Raw genomic sequence first — 18,176 nt, forward strand, 5'->3', positions numbered from 1 at the left:
ATGGGAGGTGAAGCATGAGTTGAAAAACCTAAAGAAGTAGCCCCCGTATCAGATATGTTGACCGAACATGCAGGTGCAACATAGGTTCTGGTTGGTATGGTGGAATCAGTAAAAATGGGGATAGAAACTGGAATAATTGTTAGTGGTTGAGAGGATACAAGTGGTGGACAAGGTGCAATGGTGATTGGGATAAAAGTGGTTGTTTTTGATGAAGGAGTAGGAGAAGGAACTGAATCATTAAGTGGTGGGGTTACCTCACGATTCGAAGATGGTGCCTTAGTGCGAACAGTTGATTCGTTGTGAACTTGTTCTCCCTCTTCATTGCGAATGGGCTGATTTTCTTCGATGTGAAGCTCAGACTCAGAATCAGATTCAATGTGTTCATCTTCACTTTGAGATGGAGAAGGAGTTGGAGACTTTCGCCTTCTAGCTGGGTACTTTCGTTGTTCTGGTGTAGCAGTAGACGCAGCTGGAGCCTTTTGCTTTTTAGGTTGAGGTTTTGCAGCATCAGACTGTCCTTCTTTCGCAGCATCTTTCTTGCTAACCTTCTTGGACCCTCTTCCCCCTTTCTTAGCCTTGTCTACCTGATCCAGGATTTCTTGGAATTCTGCAGTCAATGGGAAAAATCCAAAGGGTGTAAGAGTTCGATAACCCTCTAAGATTTTGCTGCAGGCAGGCACATCACGAAACATGACCTCCGGTATCGATCCGATGAAGGAAAACTTTGAAGGATCGACCACAATGATGTTGGTAGTGTGTAAGGTAGCAATTGAAGCCAACAGTACATCATACATCACTTGAACTTTGAGTTTTCAATGGCCCTGTAAACAATGATGGTCCAAAATCTCGCACAAGAGATCTCATTGTGACGAGTGACGAAATGAGTACTCTAGATAACTTGAGCCCAAAGGATGGAACCATAGTCAACATTTTGGCCAGTGTAAATCCCATACATTAGACCCATAACGAGCATACTTGCACAGTCGCTACCGGTGACCCTTTCAGAAAAATCTTTAAACAAGATGGTGCACAGAGCATTCCATGTGGGAGGAAGATTGGGTTTCTTGAACTTGGAAACGACAGTCTGAGTTTACTTGTACCCCATTTGATAGAACATCTCCAAGATACAAGCATTTGAGATGGTATCCAGGTTAATCATGTTATCAAACTGAGGAAACCCTAACAAAGTGGAGAAACGGGATTTGGAAATGGAGGTTGTATGGTTGTGAATATCGAATTCGATCCGTTCTTCATTATTAACATAGTTAGCTGATGTGTATTCCTTGGAGAGAATCGACATTGGAGCATTCTCCAGTTGAGTCAGAGGGGAGTATTTCAGACACTCGATCAACGGAATTAGAAACGTGTCATACTTACATGGGTCGAGATCAATGAAGAGGTTTTGGTGTTGCTTGATGGCCATGAGTGTTGATTCAACGGTTTGGTCTTGAACGGAAAGATTCTCAGATGAAGCCGCCATTGATGAACTTGAGGAAGAAAATGAACAGTGAAGAGCCTTTTGATCGATGGAAATCGCTTAGAGATTTTGAAAGTAGTAATGAGATATGGAACCGTCGAAATCCTTATATACGATTCGATTTGGTGAGTAACATCCGGAGAGAGAGTTTATCGATTACTGAACCGTCGCCTGAAAAAACACGATTTGACAATTGTGATGTAGCATCTCAACCGTTAGGTATCATTATTATTCCATTTAGAGTCCATGTTTTAAGGTCTACTCGGCGATTCGACGTTGTGACTCGTCGAGTAGCAGCGGGTCAGGACACGTCATTTAATGAGGAACTCGGCGAGTCGGCATAGGGTACTCAACGAGTAGGAGCTGGCAGAGGAAACCCTAAATTTCAGGGTTTTTGCACCCTATATATTGGACCATTAGCGCCTCCCACTGCCTTCTACCACCCTTGAGAGCCAGAAACCCTAAATCCCATGAGAGTGAGCTTGGAGAGTGTTCTGGAGCCTTGGGAAGTGATTTTTGTGAAGGAAAATTGTAGATCAAGAGGCTAGCATCAAGGATTCCATGTGGATCCAGAGTCTACTTCAGTTTGGGCACGTTTTGGATGTAACAAGTTGTAACCTTGGTCTCCTTTCTTCTAAGAACCTTTCATATGTGAAGATTAGGACTTTCTTTAGCTATTCATGAAGGGATTATGGCATGGGAGATAGATACAATACAAGAAAAAAGGCCTTTTACGACGCTCATTGCGCGTCGTAAAAGGCTCAGACGACGTGCAAATGCGTGTCAAGGAAGGCCCTGTCATAAAGAGAGACGACGCACATTTACGACGCTCATTTACGACGCACAATTACGACGCGCGTTTACGACACGCAATGCGTATCAAGGAAGGCCCTGTCATAAAGGAAGATGACACGCATTCGCGTGTCGTAACCTTACGACGCGCGTGTTAATGACATGCAATGCGTATCAAGAAAGCCCCTGTCAAGAAAGGCCATGTCATAAATGAAGATGACACACATTTTTGCGTATCGTAAATTTAAATGTTTAAAAAAATAAATTTATATATTTATTAATTTTTAAATTAAATTTGCATTTAATTTCTCATAATATAAATAAAATACCGTATACAAAAAATACAATCCATTGCATAATATAAAATAAAATTTCATACTCAAGAAATAAAATAAATTACACAAATTGTAATGTCATACAAAGAATCATTCAAATGTTAAACAAAAATAAAACATTGCTAACATGGGTTATACATTCCTATAAAACTAACAAATAATCATACAACTCTTTTTCTTACTGGAAAGGAATGTCAAACATGATTACAAGTCTTCCTTAATCTTGATTACTCACCTGCTTAAGTAGAATGTTGTTGTTGAGAAGGTTACCTAGCAACAGAGAAAAACACAACACCTCTCCCACAATCACAACATCATTTACAGAGAAAGGCTGTCAATTACTTTCATTAAGACTTTCATTCAATCACAAAAATATTAAATAAAAGGGTGAAACAGTAACTTACTTGTGATAAGTTGATCTCCCTTAGAGCAAACACAGCTAAAGCATTGAACAAGACCCTATTTCCCTCTTCTTTTAAAGTTTCTAGAATGTTTAGAATGCTCTCCTTACTCATAATATATAATCAATAATCAGATTGAATTATATATTATGAGTAAGTAATAAAGTACATGTAACACAATAAAGTATTATTAAGGAACTTATGAGTTCAAATATTATTTTTTACACTCAGATGCCAAAATATTTTATGTTATTCTTCTACAAGTTGAGAACCAACTCAAACTTGAAAGATAATAGTCCATCTGGCAGCTTTTGATGACATGGCAAATGAAATTTCTCAGAGATAGAATAATACCTGTACTATTAAAATGATGGCAACCACAACAGATGGTCCAATAACTACAGCCAAAAACATGCCTTTAATCATGTCTAGAAAGAAAAGAAAGATTGTTTGCTGCAATCATAAATCCCATGTGTTACAAACTTATATCCAAATTTAAATTAAATAAAAAGAGAAAACTGTAAAAACAAATTATATCCAAGGTAATACACCATACAACAAAATAGCAAAGTCCATCAGTATTTTTCAAAAAAACACCGTTTTCTTAATTATTAGAACACATTAGGAAAGCTTTATACTCTTTGATTTAAGAAGCTAAGTAAACTATAAGAAATCCACAACAAAAAGAAACTATAAGAAATCCACAACAAAAAGATTTGAAACTTACCTGTCCAGTAAGAAGAGGGGTATCAGCAACAAGCTTGAAAGCAACAGGCCTTGGAGTACGCACAGGCCAAGCCTGTAAATAAAAGGTGCATCAAGTATAAAAGAGAACAAGGAAACTGATATTAAAAACAAGAACTTTGATCATTAGAATAAAAGAGAGAGAGAAAAATAGAGAGGGAAGAAATGGAATGGAATGACTCATTCCATTCCATTCCATTCTATATTCCAACCTTTACCTTGTTTTCTTATCATTATCAGTTGTATCTGCACCTCTTTCATTTCCTGCAAGATTTATGAACGAAGAATGGCATGTGATCGTGAAGATTCCTCATTTGCATCTGTTGTCCCTGTGATTGTAAATTAGTAAAAAAGTACAAAAAACATGAGAATTTAATCATTTATATATTGAAATTTGTTAAATATGAGGAATGATATAACTTACAGGCAAACGATCCCAAACAAGGTGACCATCATTTGGTTTGAGGTGATCATAAGAGCATCCAAAAGCAACAGCAGTCACACCAATGTAAAAGCATGTCCAACCACAAAGCTCACCTTGTAGACTTAGGCATTTTATACCAGGCAGAATCAGGGGCAGTATAAACCTGAGAAGTGGATGCTACTTTGTTTAATTGTAGTTATCACTATTATATAGGTCATCCATAAAAGTTAAAAGGTACACCATTTGAAAGAGAAAACAAGAAAAAGATAAAAAGTGTTATCTGCTAAGGATGAAAAGTGGAAAGAGTAGCTCTTTAAAAAGATTGACAAAATCAGAAAATATATTTCCGTTAACTTGTTAACACAAACCCCTCGCTTTATCAATCTTTTATACGTATATCATAAATCCAAAAAGTTATCTACGTTGAAACCCAACAAACCAAGTTTCAACAAACATAGCAATGGAAATGGAACACCCATGTTAAAATATATACAAGATGAAGGGCATAATCGTCAATCTACCATCGACATATCCCAGGTGCTTCTGTCCTCAACATTGATATCGCCTCTTTATACTCTGAAGCATATACAAACCCCCACAGCTGCACACATTGACATTCATATCAACTCAAGTTATGCAAACTATTTATATTAAATTACACTTTTGGTCCCTGAGAATCTCTAATTTTTCTGATTTTGGTCCCAAAAAGTTTTCTCTTGCAACTTTAGTCCTTATTTGACTATTTTTGGTCCCGAACCATTTTTTCAATTTTGGTCCCCAAAAATTCTCTTACAATTTTGGTCCTTTGAAATTTCTTGTAGAGTTTCAGTCCTTGTTCTAAGTAAGATGACCATTTTTGGTCCCTGAGTATTGCTGATCTTTTCAATTTTAGTCCCAACTCATTTTACTTGGAACGAAGAGTAAAAACGTTACAAAAACCTCAAATAACGATCAAATTTGCAAGAGAATTTTGTAGGACCCAAATTGAACAAAATCAGCCATACTCGAGGACCAAAAATGTAATTTTTGCAAAAATAAGTGAGAGAAAGCACCTCAATTTCCTTCACTTCAAATTCTTGGGTGTGTGACAAACAAGAGTTACCATAAGTTTCTGAGGCCAAACTTGACCCATTCAATCTGGGGAAAAAAATATGCAAATTGCCAAATTACCATATTATCCCTCAAAAAGAAAAATAGGAATGATGCAAGTGCAACACTCTTACAAGTCACTATCGAGATACAATGCAAAATGATTTCCCCCACCAAGCGCTAAATACTCAGTTGAACAAAGAGTAAAATACCGATTCACCCCTAATAAATGCACAATTAACATAATAAATCCCAAATAAATATTAAAATTATAAAAGATTTTTTTATATATTATCAAGAAAATGCAGTACCTGTGGGGCGATATATAACAGGACGCCCTGGTGTATTTGTAAACACAAATGTATCATTCGATCCCTGTATAGTATTTACTCATCATAGTGAAAAGGGTAGAAAAGTCTTTTGTCAACATATAGAGAAACGAACTTAATTAAACAATTACAAACCTGGTATCTTTTCTTTGTTGATGGTTTCAAAGGTGCCTCAACTAAACCACCAAACACTGCACCTTTACGATCTCCAACAACCTGAAAATGTTTAATCAAGTTTCAGTTAAAGGGTAAAGTTGACATTTTGCATAGTTACTGAAGACAAGACATTACCAGTAGACTTAACCCAGGGCAAAGATTGCTTCTTCTATATAAGGTTGAAAGAGATATGCCATGCCTCCATGTACTAACATATAAAAAAGATAATGATATATCAAGATTCAAGAATAATGTGAAACTGAAAATATGATGAAGATGAAATTTTACCTGTATAGTAAGACCCATTTCTTTCCTTGACTGAGAACAGGGAGTGCAACATAAAGATCAGAACGTGTATTTTCTGTCATAAGTTGTGAAGGTTCTGACATTTTTGGAAGTTTATCAGAAGGAAAATATGAGAACAAGAGCCTCAACAAGTGCTCCAGTTCCACCAACAGGGTATTCTAATGTATGATATGATTATGTACCATTTCTGCTGAAAGAACACCATCGGATTTCACTCCAGCAAGTAAGAAAGACAAAAGATCCACCCAATTTCTAACGAAAGGATCTTTGAGTCCCAATGAATCAACTATTTCTGAAAAAGGGCGTAAAAGCTTTGTGGCACCAAGAACACCTTGAGGTCCCATTTTTGCAAATGATTTTAGGAATGGATATGCATATCTAACTCCAGCAGTAGAAACAACTCCCAAATCACCTCGAATAGATAAAGGTGGCAAAGCCATGGCAGCTGCAGATAATGGAAGTATTGCATCAACCAAGACTGGAACATCTTCTTCTTGATTACATTGTTGTGTGTTTCTCCTTGGTTCATTACTCACATCGCCCTAACAAAAACGAAGGAATCCCATTACTAAACCCTAATCCTAAAGTGTATTAGTTCGTTCACAAAGATTAGATTTCATGAAGATAAACCCTAAGATTAAAAGGTCAAAGAATTGCACAAAAGGTCATATCAGAAATAGAATTTCAAATCGATGATCAGGAATTGAACTAAACTTGATCGAACTATTTTATTATTGATGGTGGCAGCTTAGGGCTTAGAGAGAGAGAGAGAGAGTGTGAGAGTACAGAGGTAAAGGAAGACAAACCGATTCAAAAGGATGTGCTGATCCCAATTTCACAAATCGGCGTTCCAAAACCAAAATTCCCGATCCCAATCGCGTTTCTGTGCAATCCAATTTGCCAATTTCACGTTTTAGGTATGCTTACTTTGGCAAATTACAGTCTTTAGGCTGCCACCTCCACTTTTGATATGAAGTCGTCGCTTGCTTTACAGAGAGATATGAAGTCAAGACAAAAAGACGAGATTGACCCATCTGGTAATAAACGGACTCGGGAAGCTGAACAAAATGACCCGAGATTGACCCATCTAGTAACAACGCTATTGATGCCATTCCTTCCATTTTCGACTGTTCATCCTCCACTTCCTCTATTTCTACTTCTTCACCATCTTCTATTTTTTATGTATTTAGACTTGAGAGTATAATTAGGGCTTTTTCTAACAATTTCAACATCGAGTGGGAGATATGGTGGTTCCAGTAGGTAGAAGTGAGGGAAGAAGTAAGCAACAGTCAATGTCGGGAGGGGGAAGGAAGGAGCGTCTAGGGCAAGAGGGAAAGGAGAAAAAAAAGGAAGGCGGGATTTTTAATTTTTTCAGAATTTCATTTCCCCCTACTGTTAAAGGATGGAACGCGCGTTCCATTAAAAATTATAAAGCGACATCCTTAGACGACGCGCATTTTATTATAGGTGCCCTCCGTGTTTTTTTTTAGACACTAATTTAAGGGCGCGCAATAATGCGTGTCTTCTATCCTTAAATTTTTTGAAGAGATGACATTTTTCTAATGTCAATCTCCTTTGCGTAACATAGATCAATGAGCGTCGTATTTTGCGCATCGTAAAAGGCCTTTTTTCTTGTAGTGATATGAAGTTGAAACTTCAGATCTGACCCCTTTTTGAGTCCTAAGTTCATAAAGTTCTTAATAGGGTCATGAGGGAACCCTTGTTTATGAGTGAAGTCCCATTTTAAGCTTAGATGTGGATTTTGAGTCATGAAAATACGTAAAGGTAGCAACTTTACGTTGCTAATGCACTCTAGGGATCTAGATCTACTGATTGGAACAAAAGGATTGTTCATAATCGCTTGATCATGGGACTATGCGTATGGACTCGGCGAGTATGGAAGATGACTCAGCGAGTCAGGTAGGATTTTGTCCAGATTGGTCCCGCATGGACTCGGCGAGGTCTGGGAGATGACCCGGCGAGTCAGTTTGGACTTCCAAGCACTGAGTCGCGTATCGACTCGGCAAGTCTGATAGAGACTCGGCGAGTTGAGTCGAGAAATTCTGGAATCAGGAGGGACTCGAGGCATAGAAAGTTATATTCAGCAAATAAGTCAACATGGATTGTTGACCATTGACCAATAAATTGATTTGACTATGGGATGTCTTGTACCTCCCAAGGGAATTTTGGTAATTTGAGTGATTATTGAGTGGGCCACTTAAGGGTACAGCCGAGGTGGTTGGAGCTATATCTAGAGGTGTGGGCAGTATCATTCCGAGCTACTAGCAAGGTGAGTTATCCTCACTATATCGATAGGGTCTAAGGCACCAAGGCCGGCCCTTTTAGTTGTTATCTTGGTTATGGCATGATGCATGTGGTATGATCTGTTAGATCGGTATCAGAATAGATAGTATGTTGTTATGCTCTTATGATCCGTTAGAATTGGCATGTTAGTGACCTGGTTAGGTTGGTGCTCTGGTTATGAGAGATTGCTATGATCGATGATCTGTGAGATAGTTATATCTGATATATGTATATGCTAGTATATGTTAATCTTGTGCACATGGTTATTTGCTTGATGTTTGGGTTGAGGCAGTCCTGCTTTGTGCGAAAGGTCAAAATACCCTGCGAGCGATCCGGGTAGACTAAAGGCACGAATGGCGGTCCAGTCGTACCGAAGGCTCAGGATAGATCCAAATAGACTCTAGGCCCTATCGGGCGGTCCAGTCAGGCCAAAGGCCCAATACGCATGTTGTTGATTATCTGTTATTTAACAAGGTATATTTCGGTGTGGTATTGGTATTTTGGGGGTAGCTCACTAAGCCTTCGGGCTTACAGTTTCAGTTTATTGTTTCAGGTACTTCCGGAGATCATGCAAGGTGAAGGCTTGACCATACCGCTCCTCATCCATATGATCATATTCCTGGGACACTCTGATGAATAATATTTTTGAAAACATTTTTGTAAAACACTATTTGGTTTTATGTTTGAAAAAGTTTAAATTTGGATTATAATTTTTGGGATGTTACAAGTTGGTATCAGAGCTTTGGTCTGAGTGAATTGGAGGAACACTCGTGTGAATCCAGTCTCAAATCAAGGAAATTTTTGAATAAATTCTAAAGTGGCTTTCAAAATAAGGGATGGAGGATGCAGAGTGTACAATCAGTCGGAGCCATTAAGTAGACACCAAAATACCATACAATTATTTGATATTATTATCTGTTAGAACAGCATGCTAGTGCTAGGCTAGGAATCTTCAGGAAATGAATGATATATTTGCCCGATTATATGATGCCTACTAGCCTAGCGTTGTTTTTATATGGAATTGACATCATTACTGTAGTTGTTTAGTGTATGCATCTCGGTTGTGCATAATCAAGATCTTATAGCCTGAGAATGTTTGATTCAACCTTACGGTAGAATTGGATATTTGAAAGTCTATCGGGTCCATCGTTATGTGTGGCTAGCATACACTAATGTTGCAGGGTTGGTGGAAGTTTCATGGATGGATGGGTCCGGAGAAGCCGTGAGGCCAGTTGTGAGATAGTTTCACATTCCTCTAGAAGTGAGGGTTGAGTGCTTGCTAAGTTGATGCCTATTGTTAGGGCGTTGTGGTGATACTTGAGACAAATATGGGTAGGTGTGGAAGGTAGTATGGGCCCTTACTACTGAAAGCACAAGAACCATACGCGTAGCAAGAAGTCACAACCCCTAGTGTTTGTGGGAATTGGTCTCCCGATATTATGTTGTTTATCTGACATCTTGGGCACATTTTCAGTATGGTGATGACGAAGCACTTTAAAACTGGATTAGGATCAGGATCAAGGGGCGGAGGCCCGGATGAGCCCATAGCACCTGAGCCCGTGGTGCAGATAGGGACATAAGAGTTGGATGCCAGGATTCGGGAGATCCTACATGATGAGATTGTTGCTGCATTTCGAGCACAGCTACCAGAGATGTTTGGGTCGATCAAGACCATTATGGTCAAGTACTTTGATGAGCTTTATGCATCCTTAGCAGAGACGGCTACCGCTACAGCTACGTCGGCTGTAACAGCGGCAGGGGGTGGAGGAGGAGCCAACCGGAATTTCCAGTACCGAGACATCGATAACACGAAGTCCCCGACGTTTGATGGTACTCAGGATGCGATCAAGGCTATGAGGTGGTTATCTGACGCGGAGGGCTATTTCTTCACGTGCTAGTGTCCTACTGACCAGAAGGTCAGGTGTGCCCTGAACCTGCTGAGGCTTGGGGCCAAGGACTGGTGGAGACTGACGACTGTGTCGTACACCGGTGATCAGAGAGCTGCTATTACTTGGGAGCAATTCAGGGATATGTTCCGCACCCTCTACGTTCCACGTGTGGAGCGGGAGCGGCCCTCAGGAGTTTTTGACATTGAGGAAGGATTGAGAGTTGGTGATGGAGATCACCCACATGTTCACAGAGAGGGCGATGTTTTGCCCAGAGTTTGCTTCTGAGCAGTCTCAAATGACCCGTTATCTGAGTATGCTTAAGACTGATATCCGTCAGTTTGTTTGTGACAACCCGATATTTCAACTCTTTGTAATGACCTAAAAAGTCAAATATTGTAACCACCTTGGAGTTAATAAAATTAACTTTGATGATAAAATGACCAAAAAGTATCTATTTAAATTCCTACTATGTTTAATATCATTAAACCGGGATCTCACGTAAAAAGAATGCCCAGATCCGGCTTCGTATATTGAAGTTAAGATTTTTCCAAGTTCGGCTTAGCAGCAGACAGCTAAAAACTCGAATCGGAGATCGAGCGACTTTTGGCCGGAATGACCTAAACGAGAATCGAAGGGCTCGACAATGGTATTTCAGCGGTAAAAAGTCTGGCAAAAACCGACATCAGATAATGAAGTTATGAATTTTTAAAGAAATTCCTTAATCACGATATTTTATAAATAAATAATAAAAAAGATAATTTCATAATTTGCCAATGGAGTCTAAACGAAAGTTGTAGAGCATAGTCTCACCTACGCGTGGATATAAAGACCATCGAAAACGGAGTTCGTATGAAGGAGATATGATTTTTTGAAGTTTATTAATTAAATTATATATAAATTTAATTGAAAAATCTGGTAATATCCGAAGGAGGAGTCAGCGTCCTCATCCGGGTTACGCGTTGCGTAGCCTCGTACGCCCCGCGTACGTGAGGGCCTTGGTCTCGTTCCGTCCACGTCGCCCCTATGCGAAGCTACCCCCTTTACGTCCCATCCGAAGCCAAGGCAGTCGAGGACTCGGTCATGCATGACGTACGCGTACGTGCTGCGTACGAGCGTACGCCCCACGTACCAAGGCGGTTCAGCACTCCTATAAATAGAAATGCGAGGGTTCCCGGGAATTTTCTCATTCTCTCTCTATTTTCTTGCGTTTTGCCTCGTTTTCCGTGACCGCACTACCCCGAAGCCCTGATCATTTTGCTCAAGTCCCGAAGATCAATTTTACTTCCCGAGAATCCCGAGAAAAATCCGTTTCCCGAGACGAAGCTCTGCCCGGTTTTCCATCTCGCTATCTTCAAACTTTCAAGTGAGTTCATATTCCCTTCAAACACACTTTAAATACATTTTAAATGCTTTTATACTCTTTTAGGGGAGGAATACAAGTAAACATTTAGTTATTATCGTGTATTTCATAAAATTTCATTGTACTCGTTTTTATCAAATGAATCACTTGTGATTTAGTACTACTATGTGAAAACTCTTGTCATACTTCGCATGCACTAGATTTATACAAAGTATTTAGTAATTCCAAAGTATCCTTCGTTGCTAAACCGTTTTATACATTCTAAAAACTTATGATTTATGCTTTGTCAAACAATGTGAAAAAGGATAAACTTTTCATACAAAACTAATACTTTAACACAGACTTAGTTGAGAATCCATGAGACGTGTACATCTTCAAATACTGCCGTTTTATTAGAAGGTATCGCTACAAGTCCTGTCTATAACCAGAGTCTCCCGTTCGGAGAACGTGTCAAATGTGTATAGATCTATACGGGAAGTCATGATCCCGCGCCCTGACTGTTAGCTACAGTCCTTCCTTTGGGGTGACAGTTTGTCATAACGCTACGACGCCTGAAGAACGGCGCTACAAGCATATTATGTTTTGTATGGTTATAAAACTCATCGGATACACAACTATTATAGTACTTTTGACTGATGATTGAGTAGCTACTACAGTTATTCATTATCTAACAAACTGAAATCTTCTGATAGGTTTATTATATAAATCTATGTTTAAAATCTTCTAAAGCATGTGGATTGCTTCCAATTGTTAGTCTTGGACACTAAACAAACAACTATTAGGAAAATAAGGGATTTTCTTGGTTCAACTATCTACATTTTTCAACACAGATACTCTCATGCACTACATACTTTTATAAGAAAATAAGGGATTTTCTGGGAAAATATACACTCATTTTGGAATGGCATTCAATGTTTCTAAATCACTTATGAACTCACCAACTTAATTGTTAACACTTTTTCTTTGAAATAACTTGTATTCTCAGGGAACCGTTAAGCAGGTTTGGAAATCAAGTTTTGGAGATTAACGCGTTGGCGTTAATTATTTCTTTTGAAAGATGTTTATGCATTTATCTTTTGAATATGTAATGAATACAATGGTGTAAAAAATTTTAAAACCTTATATATGTATGGTGGTGTGTACTTTCCTTTCTATGAACTGTTATGATACCGAATATGATGTCCTCCGCCCCCGAACGTTTCCGCCGTTCTGGTTTGGGGGTGTGACAGATTGGTATCAGAGCTATGTTTATAGGGAATTAAGTATATCAAAACCATTTCTTTTTGGTATACAACTATAAACTCAACTGGGCAAAAACACTTTGAGAAGAGTCATACTTTGGAAATTAAATTTAATTAGTTTTAAATTAGGCATGCACTCATTTCATACTAATAACAGTTTCATATCGGATAATTTTAGAAGTATTATAAATAAGTTGTTCAGTACAGGTACGCCTTGGGACATGTAACCGGAACTGGGAAGAATATAGCTTGATCAACTATATTTGTCCGAGAGCCGACTAACGTATGCCAAGGAGTGTCTACAATGGACAACAAATTTAAAACTTACCAAAAGCACATCATTACATAATTCTAAGGGAGTTTTTGTGTTGTCATCAGCTATTAAACTTAAGGGTAAATTTCATGTACTCTAGCTTATAGTCAATTCTTAACCCTATTCTCGTACAGACCCAATGGCTGGATTCCACCATCCCAACGACCCCTACTACCCCAACCAAGGTAATGGAGGATGGGTCGAAGAAGATTCCGAAGAAGACGAAGAGCCGATAGAATTGGATGAGGGAGATGAATCTGGTACGGATTCAGAGCCAGAGGTTATCAATCCACTGGCCCCACAACCTCCTATCCATGTGAGGAACTTCCAAGGACCCACTCCTGTGTGGGGAAGTCACCTCCACCATTGGAGCCAACAACAAAGCTTACGCCCTCCCTACGGCATGTGTCGAGACTTTTATGATGTCAGAGGCGGGGGATCGGTAGACCGAGCACTCCCGGTCATGGTTGGCAAACTAGCCAACCAATGCTATCAATCCGGAGTTCAAGCTAACCGGATCCGCGAGATCAACGTAGAAGTACAGGTTCACACTTCTGACATCCGTAGGCTGGATGGGATTCAGGACCATGCCCAACTCCAAACTGAGGCATTTCAGGCACAAATGATTGTAGCCCTAGCCGAGTTAAGGGAGCAACAAGCCGCTCTTGATAGGCGTCTTATGGAATCGAAGCAATCAGATGCGGAGTCAAGCTCCAAGCGCAACCTACGTCGCAAATAGTGCTTGCCAGGATTTCAAATTTTGTTATAAATTAGGACTTCGGATAAGAATATAATTTTCTTTAAAACTTTCTGTAATCGGAGACCTTTAGAAAGGTCAAAAAGTTTTGTCTAAACACGGATGTAACACAACTATATGTTTAATATATATAGGGCATATCTCTTTCTTGTTTTAATTATGAGTAGTCCGATCAATTCATAAGTACATCTATTCAAACGTTATTTATGAATCAAGCTCAAAACCCTATGTTGGCCAAACCAAATTCTTAAACTATTAAAGGAAGTTAACTCAATATCATTCAACTCGCAACCACCAAAACTTATAATCTCTCATTTTTTTTCTTTCTTTTAGCAGCGCAATGCCTCCTCGTAGATCAGCACGTACCAACGCAACCCCACCACCACCTCCACCACTGACATATGATCCGGCCATGGTCCAGGCTGCTATCACAGCAGCAGTAGCAACCGCCCTCTCTTAAATAAACTCCAATGCAAATGGAGGTACAGGAAGCAGCACGAATCATCCCAATCGTGGCACCGGCCAGGGCCATGTAAGGGAATGTACTTACAAGGAGTTCTCCAACTCAAAGCCAAAGACTTTTAATGGCAGTGGGGGAGTCATTGCGCTAATGCAATGGTTGGAAAAGACCGAAACAGTCTTCGAGATCTGCTCGTGCCAAGAAACAAGCAAGGTCAAGTTCGTTGCTTGCACCTTCATAGATCGAGCCCTCACTTGGTGGAAAAGCCATGTGAATTCAGTGACACTCACTGTCGCTAACGCCATGAGTTGGGAAGAGTTGAAGGTTCTACTACTGGAAGAATACTGCCCAAGGGGCGAAGTGCAAAAGCTTGAGCAGGAGCTCTGGAATCTGAAAATGGCTGGGTCTGATCTAGTCGCCTACACAGCTAGGTTCAACGATCTCGCTGCTTTGTGCCCTACCATATTCAACCCAGAATCAAAGAAGGTCGAAAGGTACATTTGGGGATTGTCACCCCAGATTCAAGGGCATGTCCTAGCTTCCAACCCTATCACCTACAACAATGCTAAACGCCTGGCTCAACGACTCATCGACCACGGAGTGAAACAGGGTACCATTGCAGCAACCGCAAATCCACCTAAGGAGGCTCAGGGCCAGAGTAAGACTTGGAACAAGAGGAGGGGACAAACCCTCCAGGAGAACCCCAAGAAACAACAAGTAGTAGCGACCCACGCAATTACTGTACCTACCAACCCTGCCCCCACAAGCTCATACAATGGGAAACTTCCAAAGTGCAACCAATGCAACTTCCACCACCACGATCTTTGTCGTGACCTTCAATGCACCAGGTGCAATAAGAAGGGACATACAGCCCGCTATTGCAAAGAGCCAACCCAACAATCCGTCCCCACTGCTAATACCGGAGTGAGTCGTGCCTGCTTTGAGTGCGGAGACACGGGACACTACCGCAGGGACTGCCCGAAGGCAAACAACATGAATACCGGCGGAAGGGGCCGAGTTTTCGCAATGGGACAAGATGAAGCCGTTACGGACCCTACTGTTGTTACGGGTATGTTTCTTCTCGATAACTCGTATGCATGCATTTTGTTTGATAGTGGAGCGGAAAGGAGTTTTGTGAGTCACGACTTTAAAGGCATGCTAAAACCAATACCACAATCATTAAGTGAACCATTCATAGTAGAAATGGCCAACGGAAAAACCGAAGGCACTAAGGAGATATACTTAAACTGCACCCTAACTCTAAATGATAATCCCTTTCCAATCAACCTCATGCTAGTCTCGATTAAGAGTTTCGATGTCATCATTGGCATGGATTGGCTGAGTTCACATCGTCCGGACATTTTATGTTACGATAAGGTCGTTCGCCTTAATCTGCCAACCGGCGAAACCTTCCTTGTCTTGGGCGACAAACCTAGTACCACTCTTCATATCATCTCAAGTATCCGGGCTCAGAAGTACCTACACAAGGAGTGCCACGCGTTTTTGGCTCATGTTGTAGATGTGAAGCGCGAAGTCCCGGACGTCAAGAATGTGCCCGACGTATGCGATTTTCCCGACGTTTTTCCCGAGGATCTTCCGGGAATACCACCCGCAAGACAAGTCGAGTTCAGAATCGATCTGATTCCCGGAGCTACCCCAGTAGCCAAAGCACCCTATCGATTAGCCCCGGCAGAGATGCAGGAGCTATCCGGCCAACTGAATGAACTACTTGGAAAAGGATTCATCAGGCCGATCTTCTCGCCATGGGGAGCACCCGTGTTGTTCGTGAAAAAGAAGGATGGATCGTTCAGGATGTGCATCGACTACCGAGAACTCAACAAACTTACCATCAAGAACCGATACCCCTACCCCGAATCGACGACTTATTCGATCAACTCCAAGGAGCCAACTACTTCTCCAAGATCGATCTGAGGTCGGGGTATCACCAGCTACGAGTCCTGGAGAGTGATGTTCCCAAGACGGCCTTCCGAACGAGGTACGGACATTACGAATTCGTAGTGATGCCGTTCGGACTAACCAATGCCCCGGCCGTATTCATGGATCTAATGAATCGGGTATGTCGTCCATTCTTGGATAAATTTGTGATAGTATTCATAGACGACATACTCATTTATTCAAAGAATAAAGAAGAACATAGTCAACACCTGAGACAAGTCTTAGAGACGTTATGGACTGAGAGACTTTATGCAAAATTCTCAAAATGTGAGTTTTGGATTAGAAAGGTGGACTTCCTCGGTCACGTGGTCAGCAAGGAAGGAATCCACGTGGACCCCGCAAAAATCAAGGCTATCGAAAACTGGTCCGCTCCAACGACACCAACCGAAATTCGCCAGTTTCTAGGTCTTGCTGGTTATTATCGAAGATTCATCCAGAATTTCTCCAGCATCGCGAAGCCTCTTACCGCTTTAACCCAGAAAGGTGTGACCTACAACTGGGGAGAAAAGCAAGATGCTACATTTCAGACTTTGAAACAGGCCCTTTGCAATGCACCCATCCTTTCTCTTCCAGAGGGGACCGAAGATTTTGTGGTGTATTGCGACGCTTCGAAGCAAGGACTGGGCTGTGTGCTGATGCAGAGGGGAAAGGTTATTGCATATGCCTCACGACAACTGAAAACACATGAGGTCAATTACACCACTCATGACTTAGAACTTGGAGCGGTGGTCTTCGCTCTTAAAATCTGGAGGCACTACCTATACGGTACCAAGTGCACTATCTTTACAAACCACAAGAGCCTCCAACACGTCTTCGACCAGAAGGAGTTAAACATGAGACAGCGACGTTGGGTCAAATTGCTCAACGACTACGAATGTGAGATTCGCTATCATCCGGGAAAGGCAAACGTCGTGGCCGATGCCCTTAGTAGAAAGGAGTACTCTGGCCGAAGAGTGAAGTCATTAGCCATGTCAATCCATTCGCACCTGTCAGCGCAAGTCAAGGAAGCTCAAATAGAGGCCTTGAAACCCGAAAACGTAACAGGTGAGGCCCTTAGGGGAATGGACAAGAACTTAGAAATCAAGAGTGACGGAGCACGCTACCTCATGAACCGGATCTGGACACCCAAGTTTGGTGGATTCAGAGAGGTAGTTATGAGCGAGGCACACAGGACTCTATACTCCATACACCCAGGGTCAGACAAGATGTATCTAGACCTCAAGCAAATCTACTGGTGGCCAAACATGAAAGCGGAGATTGCTACCTATGTGAGCAAGTGTTTGACTTGCGCCAAAATATAAATAGAACACCAGAAACCCTCAGGTCTACTCCAACAACCTGAAATACCTGAGTGGAAATGGGAGCAGATTTCTATGGACTTTATAACAAAACTACCCAAAACTCAGGGTGGCCAAGATACTATTTGGGTGATCGTCGACAGATTAACCAAGTCCGCTCATTTCTTACCGATCAAGGAAACTGATAGGATGGAGAAACTAGCAAGAACCTACATCCGGGAGATCGTATGACTTCATGGAGTACCGAGGTCCATCATTTCAGATAGAGACAGCAGATTCACTTCCAGATTCTAGCAATCATTGCAAAAATCCATGGGAACAAGGTTGGATATGAGTACAACATACCACCCACAAACTGACGGACAGAGTGAGAGGACGATCCAAACCTTGGAAGACATGTTGCGAGCATGTGTAATCGACTTTGGCAAGGCATGGGATGTTCACTTACCTTTGGTCGAGTTCTCTTATAACAATAGTTATCATACTAGTATCAAGACTGCTCCATTTGAAGCCCTTTACGGCCGTAAGTGCAGATCACCTCTGTG

The 18,176-nt window shown here is 40.9% G+C and overlaps 1 protein-coding gene across 1 annotated transcript; it reads right to left on the reverse strand.

Moving 5' to 3' along the window:
• Nucleotides 1-2,656: 2,656 nt before the first annotated feature.
• On the reverse strand, nucleotides 2,657-6,209 carry LOC128126425 (uncharacterized). The gene is made up of 10 exons (XM_052764274.1): nucleotides 6,036-6,209; nucleotides 5,883-5,955; nucleotides 5,727-5,807; nucleotides 5,574-5,637; nucleotides 5,397-5,484; nucleotides 5,226-5,310; nucleotides 4,695-4,774; nucleotides 4,174-4,336; nucleotides 3,968-4,069; nucleotides 2,657-3,804 (listed from the first exon to the last, which is right to left on the reverse strand). The coding sequence occupies exons 1-9, from the start codon at nucleotides 6,134-6,136 to the stop codon at nucleotides 4,007-4,009; spliced, it is 798 nt and encodes a 265-aa protein (XP_052620234.1). The 5' UTR covers nucleotides 6,137-6,209; the 3' UTR covers nucleotides 2,657-3,804; nucleotides 3,968-4,006.
• Nucleotides 6,210-18,176: the final 11,967 nt, after the last annotated feature.

The sequence above is a fragment of the Lactuca sativa genome, chromosome 5 (assembly GCF_002870075.4).
Source record: "Lactuca sativa cultivar Salinas chromosome 5, Lsat_Salinas_v11, whole genome shotgun sequence".
NCBI classification, from domain to species: domain Eukaryota; kingdom Viridiplantae; phylum Streptophyta; class Magnoliopsida; order Asterales; family Asteraceae; genus Lactuca; species Lactuca sativa.

Bases quoted from the DNA above. Each gene is read 5' to 3' on its own strand.
- LOC128126425 (XM_052764274.1), bottom strand. From the start codon at position 6,136: ATGTCAGAACCTTCACAACTTATGACAGAAAATACACGTTCTGATCTT. The intron at 5,485-5,573 runs GTACTGCATTTT...TGCATTTATTAG, and splicing joins TGTTATATATCGCCCCACAG to GGGTGAATCGGTATTTTACT. The intron at 5,311-5,396 runs GTAAGAGTGTTG...TTTTTTCCCCAG, and splicing joins TTGTATCTCGATAGTGACTT to ATTGAATGGGTCAAGTTTGG.